Raw genomic sequence first — 26,894 nt, 5'->3', positions numbered from 1 at the left:
GCAACATGCAGATGTAATTAGAGCTAAGGAGCCAGTAAAGGAAGAGCAACTTGTGCCCCAAGGGAGAGAGCACAGAGGAGGACACATTGAAGCCGAAGCATCTGGGAAGACCTCTCTGCAGAGGGGACATTTAAACGGAGACCTAAAGTTAGCCAGGAGGAGGGAGGACAGGGCAGGCTAGACAGAGAAATGAGCAAGTGCAAGGACATGAGCTCGCTGTGGGCAAGGAATCGGGAGCGGGTCAGAGGAGCCAAAGCACGCAGTGAGCAAGGGGCAGCAAAGCCAGGAGGCCATCACTCCAGGCCCTCCTTGCGGGAGGGGGGACCACATGTCCGGGTTTGCTCCCACTGTCCCGGTTCGTGCCTGTGATCCCAGCATAAATATTCATCATGTCTCATTTTGGTTTGGACAATAATAAATTTGAAGGTCACCCTCTCACAGGCCATAGTGGAGAGTCTGGAGTCTGTTCCCAGGGCAGTTGGAAAGCACTGAGGGGGTTTTAGTAGAGAGTGACACTATAATTTATAATATATAAAGTTCACTCTGGCCACTCTGGCCACTATGTGGAGAGGGCCTGCAGGGGAGCAGGAGGCAGGCCATCGTCCCCTTCCTGACTCAGCCGCAGGGTCGGGGAAAGGCAGGGGAGGCCTAGCTGGGGCCGGCTGAGGTTGCAGCCATGGGCAAAATGACTCAGGGCAAATGCATCCCCAGAGATGGTGCTCCCCTTCACCTCCCTTTGCTGACCCAGCCCCAATGCCTCTAGGAGGAGCCTTCAGGGGTGGGACTAAGCCCCTGAGAACTGCCGCCCACCTCCCAGGACTGCAGGGAAGCTGATGAAACAAATAGGAAAGTTCTCAAAAGAGCTAAAGGACTCACTAAATGTCAGAAAAATCGATGAACGATACTAACTTTTCATTTGATAATTTGTCTCTATCCCCTTCCTTCTCATCCCACACAGCACCCTACCTCCAAAAGGAGATGTTCAGAAGTGAGAGCCCAGGGCATTCCTGGATAGCAGGTGGGGAGGGTCTCCTGGCCATTTGGAACTGAAGAAGTTCCTGGAGAAAGCAGGTGGCTTCTCGTACCTGCTGATGTCGTGCTTGCTGCACCTCAGTGGAGACCCCACCCATTATGCACCCACCTCTGGAGGTTGGCATTTGTGTGTGTGTGTGTGTGTGTGTGTGTGTGTGTTCGGGGATATGTAGAGGAACATGTACACCGCTGGCCACGTACTATGGGGCAGATGCCCGCACAGATGCCACAGATCTCTTATATTTAGGGGGTTCTGAAATATTAAAACAAGCCCAAGGCTTGTCATGGCAATTCAGAGGGGGGAAGAAAGAAGTCAGAAGCCTGCGAAACGAATTCTGCAAGTACGAAGGGCCCCCTGTTTGTCGACCACAAAGTGCACTTGCCTAAGAGACCAGGGAGCTCAACCGAGTCAACCCTTCATGCGCAGGTGGAGAGTCACCGTCCAACCCCGTCTGGGAGCCGGGGGGGAAGGCAGAGCCACAGGCTCGAGGAGGAAAGGAAAGGGCCGTGGGAGACGGGTCACTCACCAAGCGGCAGGACGAAGAAGAAGGGGAACCAGCAGAGCACAAAGACGCCCACGACGATGGCCAGCGTCTTGGCCGCCTTCTTCTCGCGGGAGAACTTGAGCAGGCGCACGGACAGCGAGCTGCGGAAGGTGTGGCCCTTGGCGCTGCGCGGCCCGTGCGCCCCGTCGGCCGCGCTGGCGCCTCGGCAGTGGATGCGCAGCACCACCTCGGAGGCCTTGCCGCGCTCGCGCTTGACGCCCGCCTCGAGGCTGCGCGTGGTGCTCCGCGCGACCACGTACACGCGACAGTACATGACCACGATGACGGCCATGGGCAGGTAGAAGGAGCACACGGAGGAGAAGACGGCGTAGCCTGCCTCCTCCGTGATGCCGCAGAAGCGCTCGTCGGGGGGCACCGGCTCCTTCCAGCCCAGCAGGGGCCCCACGGACACCACCAGGGCCACGGCCCAGAGCAGGGCCAGGATGGCGGCCGCCTTGCGCTCGGTCATGATCGCCGGGTACTTGAGCGAGTGGCGCACGCCCACGTACCGGTCCACCGAGATGGTGCAGAGGCTGAGGATGGAGGCCGTGCAGCACAGCACGTCCACGGCGGCCCACACGTCGCAGAAGGCCCGGCCGAAGGCCCAGAAGCCCAGCACCTCCATGGTGGCTGAAAAGGGCAGCACCGTGGCGCTCAGCAGCAGGTCGGCCACGGCCAGGTTCACAATAAAATAGTTGGTGACCGTCTGCAGGTGGCGGTTGCAGGCCACCGAGAGGATGACCAGCAGGTTGCCCGCCACGGCGGTGAGGATGAAGGCGGCCAGGAAGACGCCCACGCCCACGCCCTGCGCGCTCACCACCAGCCCCCCGACGGCCGCCGTGCCGTTCACCTCGCCGCCCGCGCCCGCGCCCCCCGGCTCCCCGGCGGAGCTCCGGTTGTCCTCGCCGCCGCCCGCGCCCACCACGCCGCCGCCGCCGCCGCCCGCGGCCCCCGGCACGCCGCCCACCGCCGGGCCCTCCGAGGCGGCCGCGCCGCCCGCGCCGCCCCCGCCGCCGCCCGCGCTGGAGCCCCCGGCGCTGCCGTCCGGGCGGGGTCCCTCGAAACTGACGCTCAGGAGGTCGCGGAAAGTCATCTCAGCGCGCGGCCGTCGGGGGCCGGGCCCGGGCGCAGGGCGAGCGACTGGCCGGGAGCGGGGCCCCGGGCATCGCCGCGCGGTCCCGCCCGAGTTCCTGGATGCGCAGCGGGGCGGGCGGGGCGGCGGCCGGGGCTCCCGGGGCTGGCGGCGCGGTCGGTGGAGGAGCCGGGGCCGGCGAGCGGGCAGAGCGGCGGCTCGGGGGCCGGGCGGTGCAGGCAGAGCCACTGCGGCGCGCTCCGCGGGCGCGGGGGGCGGGACGGAGGAGGGGCAGCGCCGGGAAGGAGGAGGGGGCGGCCGGCGCCGAGGGAGGGGGCGCCCGCGCGGGGCGGAGGGGCGAGCGGCGACGCCGGGGCCCGGGGGGGGGGGGGGGTCGCGGCGGGGCGTCCGCGCCGGCCGGGCGGCAGCCACCCCTGCCTCGCGCCGGCGCCCACGACCGCCCTCCCTCCTCGCCGTCCGCGCTGCGCCCCTGGCGCGCCCCTCCCGGGCCTCTTCCCTCCTCTCCCCTCGGCCGCGGGCCCCTTCCTCCCGCCCTTTCCCCCCAGCCTCTCGGTCACTCGCTGGTGCCCTTGGGCGCGCGGAGCGGAGACGGCGCGATTCCCGGGTCGCCGGGCTCCGGGGCTCCCCGGCTCCCGGCTCCGGCCGCCAGAGAGCAGCAAGCGCCTGGGATCTGCGGACTGCGGACTGGACCGCGCAATACCGCGGCTGTTGCCTCCTGGGACTGCCTGGAGGGATCTGCCGCACCTCCTTACTCCTCCCAAGCCACTGGCCAGGCGAGGGTCTCCAACGCCTCTGTGCAGCGCGGGGAGTGCAGAGAGTCCCGGGAGGAACCAGATGCCAGTGCTGCTCTGTGACGGGAAAAGGAACAAGAGACTATCTGGTTATGGATCTGGGATCCTGCCCACCAGTCATCGGTTTGCATGTACCAACTTCTGCATTGTTACTTTACTCCATATCAGATGTGGAATGAAACTTCCTTGGTACACTAAGTGGCCTTCCGGGAAGGGAGGGTTAAGTGCTGGAGGGTGGGAAAGGGCACTTGGACCGATGGTTAAAGAGTGGGGGGGGGGGGGGGGTTGGCAGACTGGCTGGCTCCAAATCTGGGCTGTGGACCATAGGAGCTCTTTGATTTCTCTGTGTCTCAGTCCATCTGTAAAATGAGGGTAAGAGTAGTGTCTATTTAATGATACGAACATTGAGTTAGTTAAAATGTGTTAAGACCCCAGAGCAGGGCCTGGGTTTGTTGGCTGCGTGGGTCTTGGCCAGGCAGGACTTGGACAGGGAGGGCAGAGGATCTATGGAACTGGTTTGAACCAGGGACACAGGTGGAGGGTTGCATTTGGGAAGCCTCTTGCTAACTAGCAGGACTGGGTAGGGAGAGACAAAAAGAGATCATTCATTTGACCCACATAAAATTACTAACCAGGGTGGCGGGCATCATGCTGGCTGGACACGTTGGGTGGCAGGGGGAAGAGAATAGCACCGTGTAGGTGCAAGGTGACCAAGGCTTGAGCTGTGCCAGGGAGCTGAGGGCCTATTTGGAGAGATGTCTGGAAAGAAGTGGAGAACTGGGGGCCTTGGAGCCCACTCACTGGCTGTGGATGGCCGGGAGAGACCTAGATGAGAAGGTGATATGGAGACAAAGCAGAAAATGGTAGAAATTTGTTAGAAATCCAGCCCAGGAAGCTAAAGCTCTTAGTGTCCTAGCTTAGAAACAGCTCTTCCAAGGTCCTCTGTTTCCCCATTACATCTTCCATCTTTTACTTGGGTCTTTGAGAGTTTACCATAGAAGAGTAGGAGTGAAAGCAAGGTGAGCTCTGATGACCCTCCTGACCTTTTGGTTCTTTTTGATACAGTGGCAAGGCTGGGTTTTAGATGGATACCTAGCATGTGTATTTATCTCCCCTCCTGTATGAGGCCCCTTTAGAGCGAGCATAAAGAAAAAGGAGAAGTTCATCCCACAACCAAGAAGTTAACCCCTGGGCAGATAAACCTGAACTGGAGCCCCTATTAGAGGTCACAAGGGGTTTGAGGAGATCTGGACCTCCTCCTCTCTCGTGAAGATGGTACAGGTGGTTGTCACTTGCAGAGTCAGAATGCCGAATGGGAGAGGATACTGATGGAGAAGACGTTCCTGATGGATATCCTGTTTTGGGGGACCAGCATTCCCCTGGCTCCCTTCCACTCCACCAACCTTTATTTGTTCATTCAGCACAAATAAGGCACCAGCTATATGCTGCAACTGTTCCGGGCACTGGATATGATGTTGAATTACGCAGAATGACTTCTGGGGCTCACATTCAAATGGCATAAAGTGTCACTAAGTGTTAGGAGGAGAGCTGTCCTATTGCTATGGACCGAAGCTTTCTCTGGCTTTGATATCTGAGTCCTGGAGACTCTCTTCAATGAAATCTTCAAAGAAAATCCAAATCCAGAGAAACCCTTTCTCAGTACCTCCCCACCCCTGAATAGTAGTGGAGACTGAAAGAGTACAAAATCATGCACATCATTGGTAGATGTGGCTAAAGCAGCCACTTGGATCAGTCCCTATGAAGAACATGGACATCCAGTCTATTCTTCAGCTGCAAATGGGTCTCTAGTCCTAGCTTGACCTTTCAGCTTCCTATGGCTTGACCCTACTCCTGGCTACCACCAGACCTATAATCCCTACTGACCCACAACCTGAGCCTTCCTGATCCCCCTAATTGTGTCATTTACTCCAGTTACATACTGTGGTCAGCAGGGGCACTGGGTGAAGGCGTGAGGGCTTGGGGCTACCTTCCCTCATCCTCAGGACAGCAGAATTTGGTGCTTAGGACTGGCACCTCCCGGTGGTCCTGGGTCAGGGAGTAAGTATATAGGGAAAGGATGTCGTTTGTAGGAAGGAGATGCTTGGTGATCTAATAACCTCCCAGCCAGCCTGATCCCTCTGTCAACTGAAGCTGTAGGAGACTTGAGATCAGTTATGATTGGATTATTTATGCTAATTTTTGCTTAAAATTAATGGAGTTGGAGGTTAGTGATTATATATCCCATCACAATGGAGAAGGTAGAGGTTGGGGATGGACGCCAATAGAATGATATCCTACTCAAGGCCTGGCAAGGAGCTGGCTGTTCTGCAGACCCTTGCAGTGGCTGTTTGCTTTGCAGCTGTGTTTGCTTCTGCTCCTAAGAGATAGCTTTTTGTTTCTTTTTATGTTCTTTAGGAGAGGAAATTATTGGGAAGCAGCATATTGGACAAAGTTGGAAGACACACTGGGGTGGAAAACTCTGAGTGAGGCAGAGATTAGTTGGGATAGGTTAAAAGCTGTAATAAAGAACCCTCACAGGTCAGTGGCTTAGTGCAATGAAACTGTAATTCTCACTTACTCAGCATCCAGTGTGAGTGTACCAGGTTGGCAACTCTCATGGACAGATCTCCATGAGGAAACTCAGGGGTCCAGGCTCCTTCTGATGCATGGCTCCACTTTTTCCCAGAGTGTGGGAATTCTCCAGGATCCTGGAGACCTCTTCTAAATTGTCTACATCCAGCTGCCCTAAGAACAGAGTGGGAGCATGGAGGGTTATGTGGACATCTTAGGAGGAGCCACACACAGCACCTCTGTCCGAGCCCATGCTCTCACTTAGATGCAAGGAGGAAATGTGATTCAGCCAAATGTCCAGGAAAAGGGAACAGGTATGATGACCACCCAGCCTGTCTGTGCTGCAGGACAGCAAGAGTCCCGGGAAGACTTGATCTGGGCATTAGTCAGGCAATGCTTCATGGATAGATTGTGAAAAGAGCCGGTAGGCTGGCTGCTCTGAACCCCAGCTAACACTCCACCCAGGCCCAGTGGATGCTGTTCATGTGGCTATTCCTTTCTGACCAGGCCCATCAGGCACATTTTCAGCACCACCTGCTAAAAAAACGTGGGAATTGGGAATACCATTTGGGAATGAGCTGGTGATGGTGACAATTTCAATTCATTCAGCTCTGGGAATGCATCAGGAGATTGACATGGACAGTGGATGCTCAGCTTGCATTCCTTTAACCTTCATGGAGAATTAGCGAACCCTTTCTAGTAGGATTCACCCAGTGCAGATGGGAATCTCTTACCTTCCTTGCCTAGAAGTCTACTCCTGTAATCTGAGTCTCCTAACTCCAAGAACCAGTATTTCTCGTTACATCACATTTTCTTTGTACCTCCTAGTACAAGTGACCTAGAATCTTACTACCTCCTCTGGCCCCTGAGATCAGATTACCCATTGTGGGTAACAGAAAAGTGGGGAAGACAGTCCATGGGGATATTCTGTACAAATGAAAAGAAAGATGAGAAAGTTCCAGGGATAAACTTTGCTAATCTGACAAATTCTCTGACCCTCAAGCCGAGTGGCAAATGCTAATGAGGGAGATTTCCTAACACAGAATTAAAATAGGCCAGTCAACTCAGAGGAAGTGGCCTATAATCAACTTGAGAGGCCAGGCAGGGTTGCATGACTCCAATCCCAATTAGGGAGGCTAAGACAATTCCTGCTGGGATGTCAACCTTCCAGCTCACAAATAAGATGGCTCAAAGCCATTTTCCATTTCCTTTTCTCCTGGGCCAAGATTCTCTGGAGAAGACAGTGAAGAAAGGAGGATTTCCCTTGATAATGAGTCTCTGGAGGAATGGAAGGTAGAGAAAGAAAGAAAGAAAGAAATATCCCAAGTATCCCAGGAAAAAAATATTAGGAAGTGAGACTGGCCTTCCTCACTTTGCTTTCTCTGTGCCTTATCACTCCTTGGGCTCCTACCAAATTCCTCTTCCTCTCTCTTCTGCAGGTTAGTCACTATTCTTGGATCCTTCATTTCCCTATAAATGTAAAGTGGTGATAATAACTGTCCCACTTGGGGATTAAGTGTCTGCAAAAATCTCACTTACCTCCTCCTTTGGGTCCCCATTGCCTTCGATTTATTCCTCAGCAGTCCTTTGTAATTTCATTGTTTACTGGTGATATCTGGAGACAGTGGCCTTCTGGGGATTTTCAGTGACTGTGACATATTTGTCTTGTTGTGCCCAGCAGTGAGTACAGGCCTGGGCTCGCTCGAAGTCACTCAGTGAGTTTGTTCAGTCGAGAGATGAACATGTGAATCAACAACTGAAGACATGAAGGACCGCACACCTCTAAGTGTCATTGAGGGTTAGAATGTGTAGCTCTGTCCTTGAGCACCAGTTCCTTTTGCAAGAGGCAACTAGGGAGGACTTCGCACATTCCAGGGAGCCTGGTCTGTCTAGGGCAAGAATGGGCATTTTTCTCCCAGGAGGAGTGCCTCTGGGAGGCACCAGCAGGGCCTGGATTAAGTGGTGCATGCCCCTGCTCCCAAAAAGGAATAGAAAGTGCCCAGGGTTGGAATGTGTTTGACATGTTCCTGTAGTTTTTGGCTTGGGTTTTTGTCTAAAGCCTTCGGCCTTTGAAGAAAGGTGGTCATTGGACACTGCAGGACCCAGTGAGTTCTCTGATAGGGGCAGAAGTCTGCTCTGCGTCTGTACATACTTAGCAGAGGAACACTGGTGACTCTCGCTCAGCGAACACTCATTTGAAATCATCTGGTTCCACCAACTCAACTGGCCACTGTGAAATTATGTGGGTGAAGGTTACAAACAGTTTTTTTTTTTTTTTTTGCATTCCTTTTGAAAATCAGAGGCTAAATGTTGGCGTTTTATAATGGCCATCTTTAGAGGTGACTGGCATTTAAGGATCTTAGGAGTTGTTTGAATCCCTCTAGGGATCTGCTCTTTGGTGGTTTAGTTAGGATCATAACCTTGTGTAGCGGGGAGAACAGTGGTTTCCCAAAGGAGATGCCCACATCTTAATCCCTGGAACTTTTGAATGTTACAAGTCTTTATAGAAAGAGTCTGGGCAGATGTAACTAAATTAAGGATCTTGAGATAGGGAGAACATCTTGGATTATCCGGGTGGACCCTAAACCCAATGATAAATATCCTTCTAAGAGTGAGCCAGAGGGAGGTGAGACATAGATACACAGAGAAAGTGATGTGAAGACAGGCAGAGAACAGAGTGATGTGATCATAAGCCAAGGGAGGCCAAAGATTGCCAGATGCCACCAGAAGCTGGAAGAGGCAAGGAATGGATTCTTCTCTGGAACTTTTGGTGGGAATGTGGCCCTGCCAACATCTTGAATTTTAGACTTCTGCTCTCAGAACTGTGAGAGAATAAATTTGTTGTCTTTTTTTTTTTTTAAAGGATTTTTACTTATTCATTTGAGAGAAATAGAGCATGAGCAGGGGGAGGGGCAGAGGGAGATGCAGATTCCTCGCTGAGCCAGGAGCCTGATAAGGGGCTTGATCCCAGGACCTCAGGATCATGACCTGAGCCAAAGGCAGAAGTACAACCGACTGAGCCACCCAGGAGCCCCTAAATTTCTGTTGTCTTAAGCCACCAGTTTGTGTTCATGTGTTACAGCAGCCACAGGAAGCGAATACACCTCAACCAGAGATTGGCATTCTGGTCTGCCAAAGCATTCCCTTTCAAGCAACACAAATGGTGTCGAGGGCTTTTTAAGGTGTATTTATCAACTACAAAGGAGAAGGTAAAGGCATACCTGGGGCAGACCCAACTTGATTAGGAGTAGAGAGATCGTCTGGAACCTCCGGAGGTAGTCCCCTGTGGTATACATGTAATGTTTCAATTCTGTTTGCCAAATAAATCTGTCCCTGTTAAATTGTCAGGGGTGTTTCATTGGGCAGGAAGGAAAGTTTTTCAGTCAAAGCCCAAGGGTTATAATTGTGGGCTGGGGGATAGGGAAATTTTGTATACTATTTGAAATGTCTGCCACCTGGGTGGCATGTTTACTCTGAGGAAGAAGGTGAACAAAGACAGTTTATCATATACATTATAGCAGCTGTGTCTACCAAGAATCATTGAGGGTGACCATCTGTAGGTATAGTTATTTACATTAGTTGTTTATGGATAAAGCAGGATATTGAGTGGTTTCATTCTCTGGAGCACCCTATTGACCTAAATTGAGGGACTTTTTTTTGGAAAAGAGACTGATCTTTTACCAGGGTGCCTTGTGTTTACAGTATCTACATGCATCCTTGTTAATAAAGGTTGTCAGTTGGGAAGTCTATCTTCTAACTGTTTGATCTTCAGAGATGTAACAGATTGTCCAGAGAAGCAGAACCAATAGGGGATAAATGTATCTGAAAAAAAAAAAATATATATATATATATATACAAAACTTTTAACGTTTATTTTAAGGAACTGACTCACTCAGTTGTGTGGGTTGGCAAGTCCAAAATCTCTAGTGCAGGCTATAAATCAGGTGAGAGTTGAAGTTGCAATCCAACTCTGAAATCTGGAGCACTGGCCAGCAGGCTGGAAACCCAGGTAGGGTTTCGATGTTACAGTCTTGAGGCAGAATTTCTTTTTCTTTGGGAAACCTCAGTTTGTGCTCTTCAGGCCTTGATTGGATGAAGCCCACCCACATTATGGAGGGTAATCTCCTTTATTTAAAGTGAACTGCTTGTTGATGTCTATTACATCTACAAAATACCTACGCTCACACGTCTAGATTAGTGTGTGAAACACAAACGACAACACAAATAATGGCACCAGAGCCTAGCTTTTCCTCTTTTGCATGATTGAGTTGTGACCCAATGGATTTTTATCAGAAAAGTTTCAGATATGGTTTTTAGGGGATCTTGTTCTACTTTTGGGGCCTGGTTTTGACCCTCAGGTTCACTGTGGTTAGGGAGATCCAGGCCAGTTTAATTAGAACCTGTCATCCAAGACTAACCAATGTATGTAAAATTGGTAATATCTCAGGTAACCCTGGCTTACACACACCTAAACATATTCTCAGTTCTTTTCTGAATAGTTGCTGGTCTTCTCTGGGTTTAGGAAATCTTTAATTATACTTATTAATTCAGTTCTGGTTAATTAATGACTGGTTATTATTCAGTTCTGGTTAGTTAATTAATTAATTCTACATTTGTCAGCATCCTTGGCCCATGGATGGGCCACCTTTAGAGGTAACTGGCATTTAAGGACCTTAGGAGTTGTTGGAGAAAGGATAGGGAGGAGGAGGTTGGAGTCACTGGCGGTGTGGAGGGGGCAGCAGCGGATGGGTAAGAGGGGGAGAGACAGGGCTGCATCCAGGGCAGTAACTGGAGGACAAGGAGGGGGAAGATGAAGGGCAATGAGTCTAGTTTGATGTTACTTAAGTTTTCAAATTGCTCATTAGCTTTGGCCAAAGGATCTTTCAGTGAAGCGATTTTTAAATCAGAATTTCCTTTGGGGACCTTTGCACGCTGATCCAAATATCTTTCTTATTCCTTTTGTTTTCAAAGTATCTCTCAAATCAACTATTGTGTTCAAGTCACTTGTTTCCTGGAGTGGCTACTGAAGGTCCAAATGATTCTTGGTGAAGTTAGGTCATTTAGAAAGACAGGTACGAGAATTTGGATTCTAATGAGAATAATCTGTTGAAGGCAGGAGTTTTTCCTGGAGGAGGAGGGGACTTGGATGACTCATGAAAGATGGCAATGGTCTGTAGAAAGGTGGTGCGTTGACACCTGTGTCTTAGGACCTCAGCCTGACAGTTGGCTGTCTTCCAATGCAGGCCTGACAATTGGCAACTCCCTATGGAAAACCAGAGAAAAGACGCTCTCCGGGCAAGGTATTGAGATGAAAGAACTTCCCTCAGCTTTATTGGTGATCCACAGCAGTTCGTCTGAATGGATTCCGATGCAGTGAGCACCACAAACCACTCTAGGAAGCTGGCATGACCTGTAGGTCTACAGGGGAGCTCTGCCTGTAGGGGGCCCTGTGATTCTCCATCTTGTGGCCAATAATTTTGACAGAAGGGCACTAAATGGAAACATAAAAGGCAGCAACAGAGATAAAGGGAATGGCCTAGTTCTACCAAGGATTCAAACAAAGGAGACCCACTAAACCGATAATAAGTGGCCAAGGACTCAATGCAAAGGGAGGGAGTTCAGACTAAGCACTGATTTACTACACTGGAGTAGATCTGACAAGTTGCGAGTAGCAAGGCACAAAGGGTTCATATGAGGTCTGTGTAGAACGCACCTGGCCGAAGGCTGGGGTCAGCAGCCATGGGTCACAGTGCAAACTGTATCTTGTTGGGACCTTTAGGAAAACTGTGGACATAAACAAAGACCTTCTAGATGAGAACAAACAGAAGCAGTTCATCCAGAGCCTATTATAGCAAGGGAGTCAGCCACCATTACTTGCATTGGTCAGGGACTTAAAGGCAGGCAGGGACTGGGAAAGTGTTCTAGCAAAAAGACAAAGGAAGGTTTCAGGTGTGCTGTGATTCAGGTGTGATTGATTGTGCTGTGATTGTCCCTCCAGTATCACAGGGACACTGGAGGGAATGCAACTAGAAGAAGAGCATCTTATGTGATTGGTGGGGGTGCATCTTTGCCTTCTTTTGGTGGTGCCTGCGTTGGAAGCAGGTGTATAAAATCAAGAAGCTGGAAGTCATTGAACAATTCCTGACCATTCCAGGCCAATTGGTATGAGCATCTGACTTCCCCAGGGGGGTTGCTGCAGACCGTTGGTAAAAGTTCTATTGTCATGTATGGTCTGGCCAATGTCCATTTGTATATTCAGATCCTCAGGAGATATTGGTGTCTCGCCTCAGCAAGTTCACGGTATGGGTAAGGAAATAAGATGGACGTTGAAGGGCAGGACTATGTGTTTGGAATTGGGGGCGGGGGAGGGGGGCCCATCTGAGGCCAGGCTGAGGGATCAGGCTGTGGGCATGCTGGAGGTCAGGCTGTGGGTGGAGTGAGGGTTAGGCTGTACTCAGGGAAGGGCTTGGTGGCTGGTCAGGGCAGGCCGATGGGGTTGGTCAGTGGTTTTCTTCTGAGAGTATGTTACCAGTTTAGGGCTGACCCAGGGATACTGGCCTTACCTCTGACCCTGATTTAAGCTCTTCCAACTTTCTAAACATCTCCTTTGACATTAAGAGACCATCCTCAGCTGTACCTGGTACCTTTGGGGGGAATACTTTTAGGTACATTCTAAGGTTGGGGAGGAAGTAAAATGGTTTTGATAATAGAGGGCAGGGTTAAATTACAGCCTGCCATCTCTCCCTGCTGTGAGGGAAATGTATCATCACACCTGCACACAAAGATGCTTTCACAGTCACATCCCTTGACAAGCCAGAACTGCCCCTGTGCCATTGTGTTAAGAATCAAGATTCTGTGATGCCACAGACTTCCTAGGTTGGTAGGTGTGAGGAGATGGTGGGAATTATAGGGGCTTTGTTCCTTTCATTGTGCAATTTAACACATTTCCTTCCGCCTTGAAAGTTTGACTCTAGGAGTAGCTGTAATTCATAATCTCCAGTTATTGCTAATCAAGGGTGACTGAATGGAGGCCACAAGATTCAGCCAACAAAACCTCACTTACTGTCTTGCCACAGTGCCTGAAGAGTCACGTCTTTGCTCCACTCTTGGGTTGATCATGCCCTCCATTTCCCCATTCACTCACAAATATTTATTACAAGTGTACACTATACATCAAGCACTTTGTTGGGCATGGGGGTAAAAGGTTGAGTAAGATACAGCCTTGACTTCCTTGGATACCATAGTTTATTGTGGTAGACAGGTGGTAAAACACAATAGTGCAATGAGTCTAGTGTAATGAAGAACACACACAGGGCGCTGTGATAGGACCATGTGGGGCACTGGGCAACACAGGTGGAGTGGTGAGGTCAAACGTCTCTGAATGTCATTTCAACTGAGACTGGATTTTTAGAAATACCAAGTTTGTGAAGAACAGACAAATGCACTTCAGGTAGAAGTAAAGCATGTAGAAAATTCTCAGGCTAGGGCAATTTTGGCATTCTTGCCACCAAATGAAGATTGGTGATCTTAGAGCACAGAGAATGAGGATTGAGGGCATGAGTTGCAGTTGGAGAGGAAGCTGGGGGCCAGAGAGAGATGCAGAAAGGTGTCTACATTTAATTCTAATGGAATATTTGAATCAATAGGATATTTTCATATTAAACCATAACACATGGAGAAATGCATAAATCATAGGTAAATATCTTGCTGAATTTTCATGAAATAAACATACCTGTGTAACCATCACTCAGATGAGGAAACAGTATGTTACCCCTGCTCCTTTCCAGGCAGGTGGCATCTGGACCTTCTAAACTGCCTGGTCTTGTGTGGCCTCTTGGTCAGGAGTGCCTGCAGGATTGTTACTGTTCCTTAGGGTCCTCCCTTGGGCTGATGGTTCATGGTTGCCTCTTTTACTAGACTTGAGGCTGCCTGTGGGCAGGGGCATATCTATTCCATTCACCCTTGGGTCCCCCTCTGGGATTGCCATTTGTCACGACTGACCCACTGACCACCTGAGGTAGAGGCTACTCTTTTAACTGTGAAACCCCGCCCCCCTTGTCATAGGTGGCCTCTCCCTATTCTCCCACACTGACTCCCCCATTCTGGGCAATGGCTCATCTACTTTTTTTTTTTTAAGGATTTATTTATTTTAGAGAGTGAGAGGGTGACTAGGGGAGAGGAGTAGAGGGAGAGTGAGAGAGAGAGAGAGAATCCTCAAGGAGATTCCCTGTTGAACACAGAGCCCACTGCGGGGCTCGATCCCAGCACCCCGAGATCATGACCTGAGCCAAAGTCACGAGTCAGATGGTTAACTGATCAGCCACCTGGGTGCCCCTCATCTACTTTTTATCTCTATAGATTTTTGCCTGTTCTAAACATTTCATTAAAATGGAATCATGGGATTGGCTTCTCTCACTTAACATAATATTTTAAAGATTCATTTGTGTTTTGATGTGTTTCAGTACTTCACTCCTTTTGTGTCTGAACATTATTTCACTCCATTTAAAGACACTGATTTAAAGTCTTTCCTGATAAGTTCATCATCTGGGTTTCCTCCAGGGTAGTTGCTATTGATTACCTTTTTTTCTGTGTATGGGTCCGATTTTCATATTTCTTGACATGTCTCAGTTTTCTTTGTTGTTGTTGAAAGCTAGACATCTAAAATAATACAACGTGGCAGGTCTGAAAATTGCATTCTAACCCCCCCACCCCCCAGTGTTAGTGTTTGTCCCTGTTCGTTATAGGTGCTGTTGTTTGTTTAGTAACCTTTCTGAACTAATTCAAGAGAGTCTGTATTCTTTGTCATGTGTGGCTGCTGAAGTCTCTGTGGATAGGTTAGTGGACAGACTGGACAGAGCATTTTAAAGGCCTGGAAACAGTGAATTCTGTGGTCTTTGCCAAGGAGCTCTGGATACATATTGGGGCTCACTTTCAACACTCAGCTAGACCCTTGACACCCCTTCTTTAGCCTTCACTAGATTCTTAAAGTCAGTCAGAGGCAAGAGCTTGGGGCTTCCTCAGAACTTTCCCGAGCCTGTGCACAGCCTTATACTTGCATGTGATCTTCCAGACCTCCAGGAATATATCAGAAATTTTCAAAGTACCTATGGATATCTCATTCCCAGCTTTTCCTTTTAAGTTTTTTGGTTAGCCTAAAATGTTTGTTCCAACTGTTATCCACCACCCTACATAGTGTTGAAGTTAAACATTTGCTTTTTTTTTTTTAATTTTTATTTATTTATGATAGTCACAGAGAGAGAGAGAGAGAGAGAGAGAGAGAGGCAGAGACAGAGGCAGAGGGAGAAGCAGGCTCCATGCACCGGGAGCCCGACGTGGGATTCTATCCCAGGTCTCCAGGATCGCGCCCTGGGCAAGGCAGGTGCTAAATTGCTGCGCCACCCAGGGTTCCCAAACATTTGCTTTTAATTGTTTTCAGTGTCCCCCCAGGGGAAGAAAAGCTTTTCACTAGGAAAGCACCCAGTCAAGTCAAATACAGCTAACCTTGTAAGTGGGATCTTCCAAAATTAACCAGACAGGTCAAATAATGATAATTTTTTGGGACTGTGGCTTTGAAAGGGCTCCAGCCCTGTTCTGTTCCTTCTGGTGGCTGCCAGGCTGCTACTTTTCACTGCAAGTGTGGGCTGTTGTTTTTTGAGACTACTTTGGAGGCGTGGAGTGGGGGATGGGATGAAGGCAAGTTACAAGGCCACATAGATCACTGTTCCTAATGAGATTCAGCCAGTTTTCTTTGAATAAATGCTCTGTTAATAATACACTCAGGTTAATTTGCAGAGTTCTGAAAAAGTTGATTCTTATGATTTTTGCTTTTATAGAGGAGAGAATTTTCAGAGATCCTTCCTCTGCCATTTTTGCTGGTGTTACCTCCTCGTGATATTGTGTAACATGTTCATCTAGGCATTTTTAGATTTTCTTTTTCTGTGTTTCTGTTTTCTGTGCTTTTCTTTTTTTTTTTTTTTTTTCTTTAGCAAGTGTACTTTATAGGTTGTGTTAGATACTTCACAGGTTGTGTTGTATACTTCCTATTGCATCACATTGGGGATTATGTAATATCCAGTTGTCACATTCTTGGGATGTTAAGAATAAACTCTGGGTTCAGGAGCTGTCAGCCTGGTCTGTCTGTTACAAAGTTTTCCCCGAAACTTCACTTGAAGATTTGTGTTGTCATTTGTTGTCTAGATTTGTTATTTCTTCTGGGGCAATGAAATTGTGATTTTTAAAATTTGTCATTCCTTCTGCATTTATGAGCTATGATCTCTCTATGAAGAAGAACTGTCATCAGTTATTTGGTTATTCTGAAATACGATTTACTAGAAGAAGGATAGAAACTTGATTCTTTTGCTTTTGTATTTTTATTGTGATATTTACAGATAACATAAAGCTTTTTGAACCTAACATAAAATTTACCATCGTAACCATTTTAAATGTATAGCTCAGGAGTGTTAGTATGTTGACATTGTTGTGAAACAGAGATCCAGAACTTTTTTCATCTTGCAAATCTGAAACTCTGTACTTACTAGATAACAACTACTTATTCCCTCTCCTTCCCAGGCCCTGGTAACCACCATTCTACTTTTTATGAATTGACTTCTTTAGATACCTAATATAAGAGGAATCATCCTGTATTTGGTTTTTTATGACTGTCTCATTTCACTTAACAGAATGTCCTCATTTCACTTAACAAAATGTCCTCAAGGTTCACCCATGTTCTAGCATGTGACAGGATTTCCTTCTGTTTTTAAAACATTTTTAAAGATTTTATTTATTTAATTGAGAGGGAGAGAGAGGACCAGAACACGGTGCCGGGGAGAGGGGTGGAGTTTGAAGGAGAAGCACACTCTCCACTGAGCAGGGAGCTGGACACAGGGCTTGGTTCCAGGACCCTAGGATCATGACCTCAGCTGACGGCAGCAGCTTAACAGACTGAGCCACCCAGGTGCCCCTCTTTTTTAAAGTTGAAGAATATTTCATTGTATGGATATACCACATTTTGTTTATCCACTTATCTGTTGACAGATAACTGGGTTGTTTCTGTCTCTTAGCTGTTATGAATAATGCTGCTACAAACATGGGTGTGCAAATATCTCTTCAAGATCCTGCCTTCAATCCTTTTGGAAATATGCCCAGAAGCGAGGTTGCTGGATCATATGGTAGTTCTATTTTTAATTCTTTGAGAAATTCCCATACCATTTTCCATACAGGCTGCACCATTTTGCAATTCAACCAATAGTGTGCAATGGCTCCCATCATTCTACATCCTCACCAACACTTGTTATTTTCTTTCTTTTAAATAGTAGCCATCCTTTTTTTAATTTTTAAGATTTTGTTTATTTATTCATGAGAGACACACAGAGAGAGGCAGAGACATAGAGGGAGAAGCAGGCTCCCTGTGGGGAGCCGGATGTGGAACTCGATCCCAGGACCCTGGGATCACAACCTGAACCAAAGGGAGACACTCAACCACTGAGCCACCCAGGTGCTCCAATAGTAGCCATCCTAATGGGTGTAATGTGATTATGTCACTGTGGTTTTGATTTGCATTTCTCTTATGATTAGTGATGCTGATCATTTTTTCATATGCTTATTGGCCATACAGGGTTTTTACTTAACTTTGAGTTTATATTTGTAGCTCTTATATCATATGCTAAAACTCAGTTTGATTCCTTATAACCTTATCAAAATTATTTGTTTTATTTCAATATGTATATGTATGTGTGTATGTGTATGTAGATGTGTGTACATTTCAAACTAACAATACTGACTATGGTAGGCAGAATAATACACCCCTTACTACCCTAAGATGTCTGTGTCCCAATCTCTAGAAACGGAATTTGTTATGTTTCATGGTAAGGGGAAATTAAGGTTGCAGGAGGAATTAAGTTTACTAATCAGGTGACCTTAACAAGGAGAGTATTTTGGGTTGTCCAGGTGGACCGAAGGTAGTCACAAGAGTCCTTAAATGGTGTGGAGGGAGGCAGAAGAGTCCAAACCAGAGAGAGAGAGCTCATGAGAAAGATAGACTGGCCAGGTCTAGTATTGAAGATGGAAATGGGCCATGAGTCAAGGAATGTGGGAAGCATCTAGAAGGTGGAAAATACAAGAGAATAGGTTTCCCCTAGAACCTCCAGAATGGAAAGAAGCCCTGCCAACACCTTGATTTTAAGCCAATGAGACTCATTTCAGACTTCTATCCTCCAGATCTGTAAGATAATAAATTTGCACTGTTTTAGGCCATGGTAATCTATTATAGCAGCACTAGAAAGCTCATACAGATTCTGGGGCCTGGATGCATGGTGCTGCTGAAATGAATAACCTAAAAATGTGGATGCGGCTTTGCAACTGGGCAATGGCTGGAAGCTGGGAGAATTTTTGGAGCGTGATAAGGAAAAAAAAAAACTAGATTGCCTTGAATAGATTGTTAATAGAAATATGGATGTGAATGAGACTGTTAGTGCTGACTCAGAAGGAAGTGAGAAGCAATGTAATTGCCTTAGAGGGTACATCGTGAGCAGTTCGTCGATAGAAACATGGATATTAAAAGAGCTGTCGGCAAGGCTTGGATGGAAATGAGAAACACGTTCTTGGTAGCCGATGGAAAGGGAATCAGCTGAAAGTACGCTGAATTGGGTTGTGCAGTTATGTGGAAAGCAAAACTTGTATGACGAATTTAGATATTTAGGTGAGATTTCCAAGCAAGGGGTTCAACAGGAGGCCTGGTTTCTTCTTGCTTTTTATGGTGAAATGTAAGAGGAAAGAGCCAGGTTGAGAAAGGATTGTTAAGCAAAAAGGAACCAGAGCTTGATAATTTGGGAAGTTTTCAGTTTCTCCAGATTGCAAAAGAAGCTAAAATTAGGAGATTCACTGTCAGGAAACACACTCTGGAAAGAAATTGAAGTGTGTGGATGGACAGCCTTTTGTTAGTGCCTGGGAGGGATCACTGTTGAGACTATTCAGTCATGAGGAGGGCTCCTTGCAGGTGTGTGACGCATGGGCCCCTCAGTTGCTTCAGCAGAAGCCAGGAATAGAGATGGGATTATCCAGGAAATTTCAGTAGGGGAGCCTCTTTTCTATTGGAGCAAATCCCTGAGGTAGACCCAGGAGATCCACAAGGTTCTTGCAAATTTATGCCAGCAGAAACACCACCAGCTTAGACTGAAAGGTACAGAGAAAGGACAAAATGAAAGAAAGTTGCTAGACACCCCCCCCCCCCCAAATTCTACAGGCAAAACAAGCTGATAAAACCACTGGACTGCACACATGTGCTATTTTTTGTAAAAGAAATAAAAGATGACTCCAAGGGGTCATCTAACCCCCCGGAGAAGGTTAGTTCCAGACCATGGAACCAAATGGATTACTTCTGGCTGGATTTTGAAATTGCCTGAGGCAGGTGACTTTTTTTTCCCTTCCATTTTCTTCTCCTTTGTTTTTTTTTTTTGAAATTTTTTTAAAATTTTTTTATTTATTTATGATAGTCACAGAGAGAGAGAGAGAGAGAGAGAGAGACAGGCAGAGGGAGAAGCAGGCTCCATGCACTGGGAGCCCGATGTGGGACTTGATCCTGGATCTCCGGGATCACGCCCTGGGCCAAAGGCAGGCGCCAAACCGCTGCGCCACCCAGGGATCCCCATTTTCTTCTCCTTTGAACCAAATGTCTATAATTGTTATTTTATGTCTGTCCCTGCATTATACTTTAGGAGCAGATAACTTGCTTCTTGAATTTCATAGGTTTACAGATGGAGGAGAGGAATTGTGTCCAGATGTACAAGTACAAGATGAGAAATTTGTGTTGTTTTAAACTACTAAATTTGTGGTGATTTGTTATAGCAGCAATAGGAAACAAATACTCCAACTTTACTGCCAACAATAAGACTGCTGTGCACAGTTTAAGATTTCTTTGTTGTTCATTTTGCCTTTAAAATATAGCTCACTAGGGACACATGGTCAAAATACTATGTTTCTAAGTCACTTGAAATATTTATTTTCTGTATGATTATTCCACCAACCTTATATACAGTAAAGTAATTTGTTTAAACTTCTTTTTTATTTTTATTTTATTTTTAGTGCTTTTCTTTCTTTTTGAATTAACTTAGTTTTTTAAAAAGTTTTATTTATTTATTTGAGAGAGAGAGAGAATCTCAAGCAGACCCCCTGCTGAGCTCAGAGCCCAACACAGGGCTTGATCCCACCACCCCAAGATCATGACCTGAGATGAAATCAAGAGTTGGATGCTTAACTGACTGAGCCACCCAGGTGCTCCCTGCTTTTTAAAAATTATATGAAACATTGATATGATTCCAAAATTTCATTCCATCTCCCAAGTTCTTTCTTTTCCCTTATTGTTAACTGTTTAAAAAATTAGTTTTTGGAGTATCTTCTGTTATGGATAGAATGTTTGGTTGCTCCAAAATTCATATGTATGTATTATATGGATATAATGTGATGGTATTTGGAGATGGGCCTTTAGGAGATAATTAGGTCATGAAGTAGAGCTCTGATGATGAGATTAGTGCTCTTATAATGAGAAATGGTAGAGGTCTTGCTTCCTGTCTCTCTCCTCCATGTGAGGACATAGCAAGAAGGCAGCTGTCTATAAGCCAGGAAGTGGGCTCTCTCTAGATGCAGGCTCTACCAGCACCTTGATTTTGGACTTTCCAGCCTCCAGAACTGTAAGGAATAAATGCTTGTCCCCGTGAATTATATTTTTGTTAGAAGAACCAGAACTAACATACCTTCTTTTTGTATAAAAATGCACACACACACTACTACTACTACTACCACCACTGTGATATTTTCTTTCCTTTCTTATATACACACAGCAAATGATACACATTATCTTGTACTTGGCTTCTTTTTTTGTTTAATGTAAAATACTTCAGAGATCACTTTTTAATTGTATATGCAGATCTTCCTTGTTGATTTTGCTGTGACATAGTACCCTATTATATAGTTGAACTGTAATTAGTTTAACCACATTCCTGTTGTTGGATATTTAGATTGTTTCTGGTCTTCCACTGTTACAAATAATGCTCTATGACTAGCTTTATTCCTATATCTTGTTATATTTTTGCTAGCACAGCTTGGGATAGATTCCTAGAAGTGAGATAGCTGCATCAAAAAGTAAATACATAAGAGTTTTTTTGGGTATTGTCAGTGAAAGAGATTTAAAAAGAATAGAGAGTTATCAGAAATTATTTATGTGATGCCCAAGTCCAGAGTGTGATGTTAGAAATAGTTGGCTGAAGAAGAATAAAGGAGAGGAAGTATCACAGTTAAGAAAAAGATTTTGAGTGGGGATATACATGTGGATGTTAAAATCACAAGAACTGGAAATGAATGTTGTCATTAGGTGCTATGATTATTAACAGATGAGAGGAGTGACTAGGAGGTGGATGGATGGGACCAATGAGGAGCAGGAAAAGGGTGACAAAACCATATGGCCCAGAGTTTCAAAGGATCTGGAGTTTCAACTAGCTACTGGGGACATCAGTATCAAGAGGCAAAGAGTCAGTTTGGGCTACAATAACAAGTTACCATGGACTGAGTGTCTGAAACAATAAACATTTATTTATCACATTTCTGGAGGCTGGGAAGTCTAAGATAAAGGTGCCAATAGATTTGTCTGGTGAGAGACCCCTTCCTGATTTGCAGATGGCCATCTTCTTGTTGCATCCTCCTATTAGAAAGCAGAGGTGGGGAGGGGAAGAAGTTGTCTCTTGTTTTTTCTTATAAGGGCACTAATACCATTCATGTGGGCTCTACCTTCAACATAATTACCACCTCCTAATGCCATCCCAATGGGAATTGGGATTCTAACATAAGAATTTGGGGGCAGGCCACACAAACATTTAATCCATAGCAATTACCCCAGCCTGAGATGCTGGGGATGTGAGAGATGAAGCAGGGAACCACTAGAGAGGGCCTCACGGAAAGAGTGTTCTTGGGGGCTGCTAGATTTGATAAGCAGGAGGGGAGTAGAATGCCCTGAGAGGAGTTTCACAGTGCAGGAGTGCTTCTCACGGTGTGGAGGGACACACTGGATGTGTCTGGAAGGGCAGGGAGAGATGGTTGTTTGCATTACCAAAAAGGAGGTACAAGAAATTGTTGAACTGGGGATTTGGGAGCTGATGGAAGGCTGATGGTAAGGGATATGATGAAGAATGTGTGCTATAGAGACATAGTTGGCTGCTTACCCAACATCCATCCCTCACTGTACCTCCCCTCTATTCCTCCTTCCTTTGTAGTGGTTTAGCTATCTATCTTCAAGCCTTGTGCTTGTCCCTTCCTTAGTCTTTTTTTTTTTTTTAAGATTTTATTTATTTATTCATGAAAGAGACAGAGAGAGAGAAAGGCAGAGACGTAGGCAGAGGGAGAAGCAGGCTCCAGGCAGGGAGCCTGATGTGGAACTCGATCCTGAGATCATGGATCATGCCCTGAGCCAGGGGCAAGTGCTCAACTGCTGAGCCACCCAGGCGTCCCCCCTTTCCTAGTCTTAAGGAGTGGGTCCTAATTGGTTAAAGCCATCCTGGAAATCCTCTTTTTATATCCAATGTTTGGTTTAGGCATTGGCAAGTGATGAAATTCTGTTCAATGGGAGCAAGAGACTGTCTTTTGGAATCTCCTGGAAATGAGTTTCTAATTCTTCATAAAAGACACAAGAAAAAGATAAGCATTCTTATGCTTCCAGATGTTATTGTTTCTGGTAAAATGTTTGGAAATCCTGCAGCCATCTTGGGACCATGAAGACTCAGATTAGCAAGATGATATGCTGGGGTTGGTACAACAAAAGGATGAAAGGAATCTGGATCCTTGATGACTGTGTGAGCTGCTCAATGGAAGCTGCCATGTTGGAAACTATTAGTTTCCTCATATGCTACTGTTAGTTGGGCTCTATCTTTTTATCTTCTTTTTTTGCACCCATTGATGCCAAAATGTCATAATGGATAACGTGATGCTTGAAGAGGTTGGGAAATGTATTTATTTGTCAAGACATATTACTCTTCCCAACAGTATAGGGATTTGTCATTAAGAACATATTAAGAGGTAGATATGTAGATAAGGATGTGTGTGTGTGTGTATGTGTATAGATTATTTCTCAAAGGATTCTGTGAAACAGATAGTAGTGCTTACCTTGTGGAGAGAAATGCCTCAGGGGCAAGATTGGAAGGGAGATCCACTTTTCATGGTTTGCTTTTTCCCTTTTAAATTTTGCATCCTATGTCTGCATTATCTGGTCAAGCAAGACAAAAACTCAATTAGCATAAAATATACATTGAAAGTAGCAAAGAACCTAAATGACATCGCAGAAAATAAAATTAGTGATGGATCAGGTAAACTTAAGATAATTTAGAGTGCCATGCAACAGGTCAAGAGATGGAATTTATGAGAGAGAAGATGACAATTCTGAAGAGAAAGAAGATGACAATTCTGAAGAGAAATCATAGAGCCCATCACGAAAATGGAACAGAAGCAAGAATTAAAGGCATAAAAGGATGTTTTTCTGAGATCATAAATGATGAAGATAAAAAAAGCTGAATTGTACAACCCTAAATAATAAGGTACAAATATACAAGAGAAAATATTTTACATGTGGTAGTAGAAAAAAAAGTGTGAGAATTTTGCTAGGTCATCTATCTTCTCATTTCTTTCATTATTATTAAGAATTGTGATTAGACAATATCACCAAGTCCAGTAAAATATAACTAGACTGAATATAGGTGTGTCTTTATTTAACCAACAGAGATACTTTCAGAAGTGTTAAATATTTTTACTGAAATGTATATGTATATATTTCATGTAAATATTTTCATATTTGAAATATATTGAATATATTGCATATATTTTCATATATTGCATTCAAACATTTTCAATATTTTCAAAATAACGTAGTTTTCTGAGAAGAAAAGAAAAGGAGACTGGAGAATCTCAGGGACTAGGGTATGGGATATAAAATGAAATATTCTAATTATTGAATAATTTTCTTACAGATATGTAGTTACAGAAAATAATTTCCATAAAAATTTAAATAAACTGAGAAAATTACGGTGAAAGAAAAGAGCTGAACTGTGTTTCAATAAAAGAACTATGATAAAGAATCTGGTATTCCAGGTGAAGATTTCATACTTTGGGTAAATTGAGAAAAGTAATTCAGTCTGGACTCAGATTTCTCCCTGATAAAGTGGGGTAAATGCTATAGAATCATTCCTTTTTTCTCTTTTTTAAAGATATATTTATTTATTTTAGAGAGCAAGAGAGAGTAGGAGGGGCAGAAGGAGAAGGAGAGAGAGAATCTCAAGCAGACTCCAGAGATGAATGCAGAGACTACTTAGGGCCTGATCTCACAACCCTGAGATCACGACCTCAGCTGAAACCAAGAGATGGATGCTTAACTGTGCCACCCAGATCCCTCTAGAGAATAATTTCTTAAGCAGATGTCATGTCCATTATTGTTGTGGGAGACTGTGATAGGTATGCTTTGAAAACCACGTGCTTAGGGAATGCTATGGACTATGTACTTTTTGAAATTTAAAAAGTCCATTAATTTAGTAAAAAAGATAAGGTTTGTCTTTGTTTATCTTTGTTTACCCATATTTCTCAATTACAAATGTTATGCCTTGGGGTGCTTGGGTGGCTCAGTCAATTAAGTGTCTGCCTTTGGCTCAGGTTGTGATAACGGGGTCCTGGGATTGAGTCCCACCTGTGTTGGACTCCCTGCTCAGCTCCCTTCTTCCTCTCTCTCTGCCCCTCCTCCCTGCTTCTGCTCTCTCTCTCACTCATGCTCTCTCTCTCAAATAAATAAATAAATAAATAAATAAAGTCTTTAAAACAAAAACAAACGTTATGCCTCTGTTAATGTCCATAGATAATTCCCACTATAGTACTTAGGAAATTATTTATCAGCAGGGTTCTAGGATTGTTACCCAGGAATTCTTGGCTCCGCTAAGTTGTTCAAATGTAAAGGTAACAGGAACATATTATTTTCAACCTTGATACGCAAAGTCACAGAAAATGTATCATTCCACACACCCCTCCTGTCAGGACACTGCCAACACGCACTCTAAGGCTACATTATTTTTCAGAGTTTATTTAGAGATGTAGACCTGATGGTTGACTCTGGTGGTTGGGGTACGATGGAGGGAGTACTAGGCCAGGAGTCAGCATATTGGATATTAAACACAGCCCAAGATGTGTCAGTTACTCATTATGTAATCTTCAGCTGGTTATCTTAACTCTCAGGATCTTAATCCATTATCTAAAAAATAATTCCATTTTCATAGGCAACTGGAGGATTAAATAGGATAAAAAATATGAAATTAAACTTGAAAGGGTGATAAAAATATATGTGAATTTGAATTAGAGTTCCCCAAGAAGTAGGCTCTGAGCTAAGGATTCATGTATAAGGAATTTATCTGGGAGGTGATGCTGGGACGCCCTTGTTGAGGAGTGGTGAGGGGAGACCGAGGAAGAAGGGCAGCCCATACACATGAGTTCTCAGGCTAGTTATGGGGAGGTAAGTAGGGCTTATTCTCTCTGGGAGCTCTGGGCCACCGGGAAGAACAAGAACCAGAGAGCTATCCTATCTGTGGGGTGAGGGAGGTAGGGGATCTACCTGCCCATTCCCACGCACTGTTGGTATGGCTGCGGGATGTAAGGTAATTTGCTGTCACTGGTAGCCTGCCCCCTACTCATGCTCCGGCTGTCCTCGAGAACTCCCCACCCCCACCCCCACCCCAGGAAGAGAGTTGCAGGTACTGGCAGCTGATGTTATGGAAATGAGTGGTTCCAAGGGGATACTGGTGGAGTTCTGACAGTGTCTACCACAGTAATCATCTTTCAAGTTTCATTTCAAGCAATATGCTGATAATGATCAAAATACATATTTGGATAGACACTTTAATGTTTCCCAAAATCTTTCCCAAATATTATCTCAAGACCTACTTTGTGGGGGACGGCTCCAGCCTATACTTGCCTCTGAGCTCCTACCACCCCACAGTATGGCCCTTCTATCTAGTACATCTGGTGCTCCCTGACACCTTCTTCTCAACCCCTCCCCCTCCCCACCCCCTACCTCAACTGGCCACTAGCAAGGGAGTGGGAATGCACAGATGCTTGGGAAGGGAGAGCTTGTCAACTGACAGAATTTTTTTAAAAAGATTTTTATTTATTTATTTAAAGATTTATTTTCATTCATGAGAGAGAGAGAGAGAGAGAGAGAGGCAGAGACATAGGCAGAGGGAGAAGCAGGCTCCTGTCAGGGAGCCCAATGTGGGACTCGATCCCGGATCCTGGGATCACGCTCTGAGCTGAAGGCAGACGCCCAACCACTGAGCCATCCAGGCATCCCCATTTATTTATTTTTGAGAGAGAGAGAGCAAGAGAGAGAGAGCGCGCACAGAGGGAATGGGAGAAGCAGACTCCCCCACTGAGCAGGGAGCCCTGTATGGGGCTCAATCCCAGGATCCTGGGATCATGACCTGAGCTGAAAGCAGATGGTTAACCCACTGAGCCACCCAGGTGTCCCTAACTGATAAAATTGAATCCAAGATGGGACTTGATTTTTTAACTCACATATATTCCTATTCCATCCAGAAACTTTATTTTAGAGGCAGATACCTTCTGATGAGAATGGGGTGCTGGAGAGGCCTGCATAAATAAAACTCAAGGATGACAGCCAAGCCTCTTCTTAAAAATTGGATTCCATCTTTTGTCCCAGCAAAATACTTAGTGGAACTGCTCACATGAAGCAAAACAAACTGGCTTGAATTGCTTGCCACTCTGAAGCAACCCTCTTGGGATATTTCTGATTTAAAAACATCTTATCTCAGAATCTTCTCTCTCCCCAGATGC

General features: G+C 45.8%; 1 protein-coding gene across 3 annotated transcripts in view; it reads right to left on the bottom strand.

Annotated features, from left to right (window-relative positions):
* The window catches only part of ADRA1D (adrenoceptor alpha 1D), a 32,915-nt gene extending 30,087 nt beyond the window's left edge, over window positions 1-2,828 (bottom strand). For all 3 annotated transcript variants that reach the window (XR_007405436.1, XR_007405437.1, XM_035706086.2), the window contains exon 1: window positions 1,560-2,828. Coding sequence is in view for 1 of the 3 variants with exons in the window: in XM_035706086.2 (XP_035561979.1) it covers window positions 1,560-2,670 (1,111 nt within the window). In the remaining 2 variants the exon portion in view is untranslated. The remainder of the gene's footprint in view (window positions 1-1,559) is intronic.
* Window positions 2,829-26,894: the final 24,066 nt, after the last annotated feature.

This window comes from Canis lupus, chromosome 24 (genome assembly GCF_003254725.2).
Source record: "Canis lupus dingo isolate Sandy chromosome 24, ASM325472v2, whole genome shotgun sequence".
NCBI lineage: Eukaryota > Metazoa > Chordata > Mammalia > Carnivora > Canidae > Canis > Canis lupus.
Note: the sequence above shows the minus strand (reverse complement) of the source record. Positions and strands in the feature narration are given on the sequence as shown.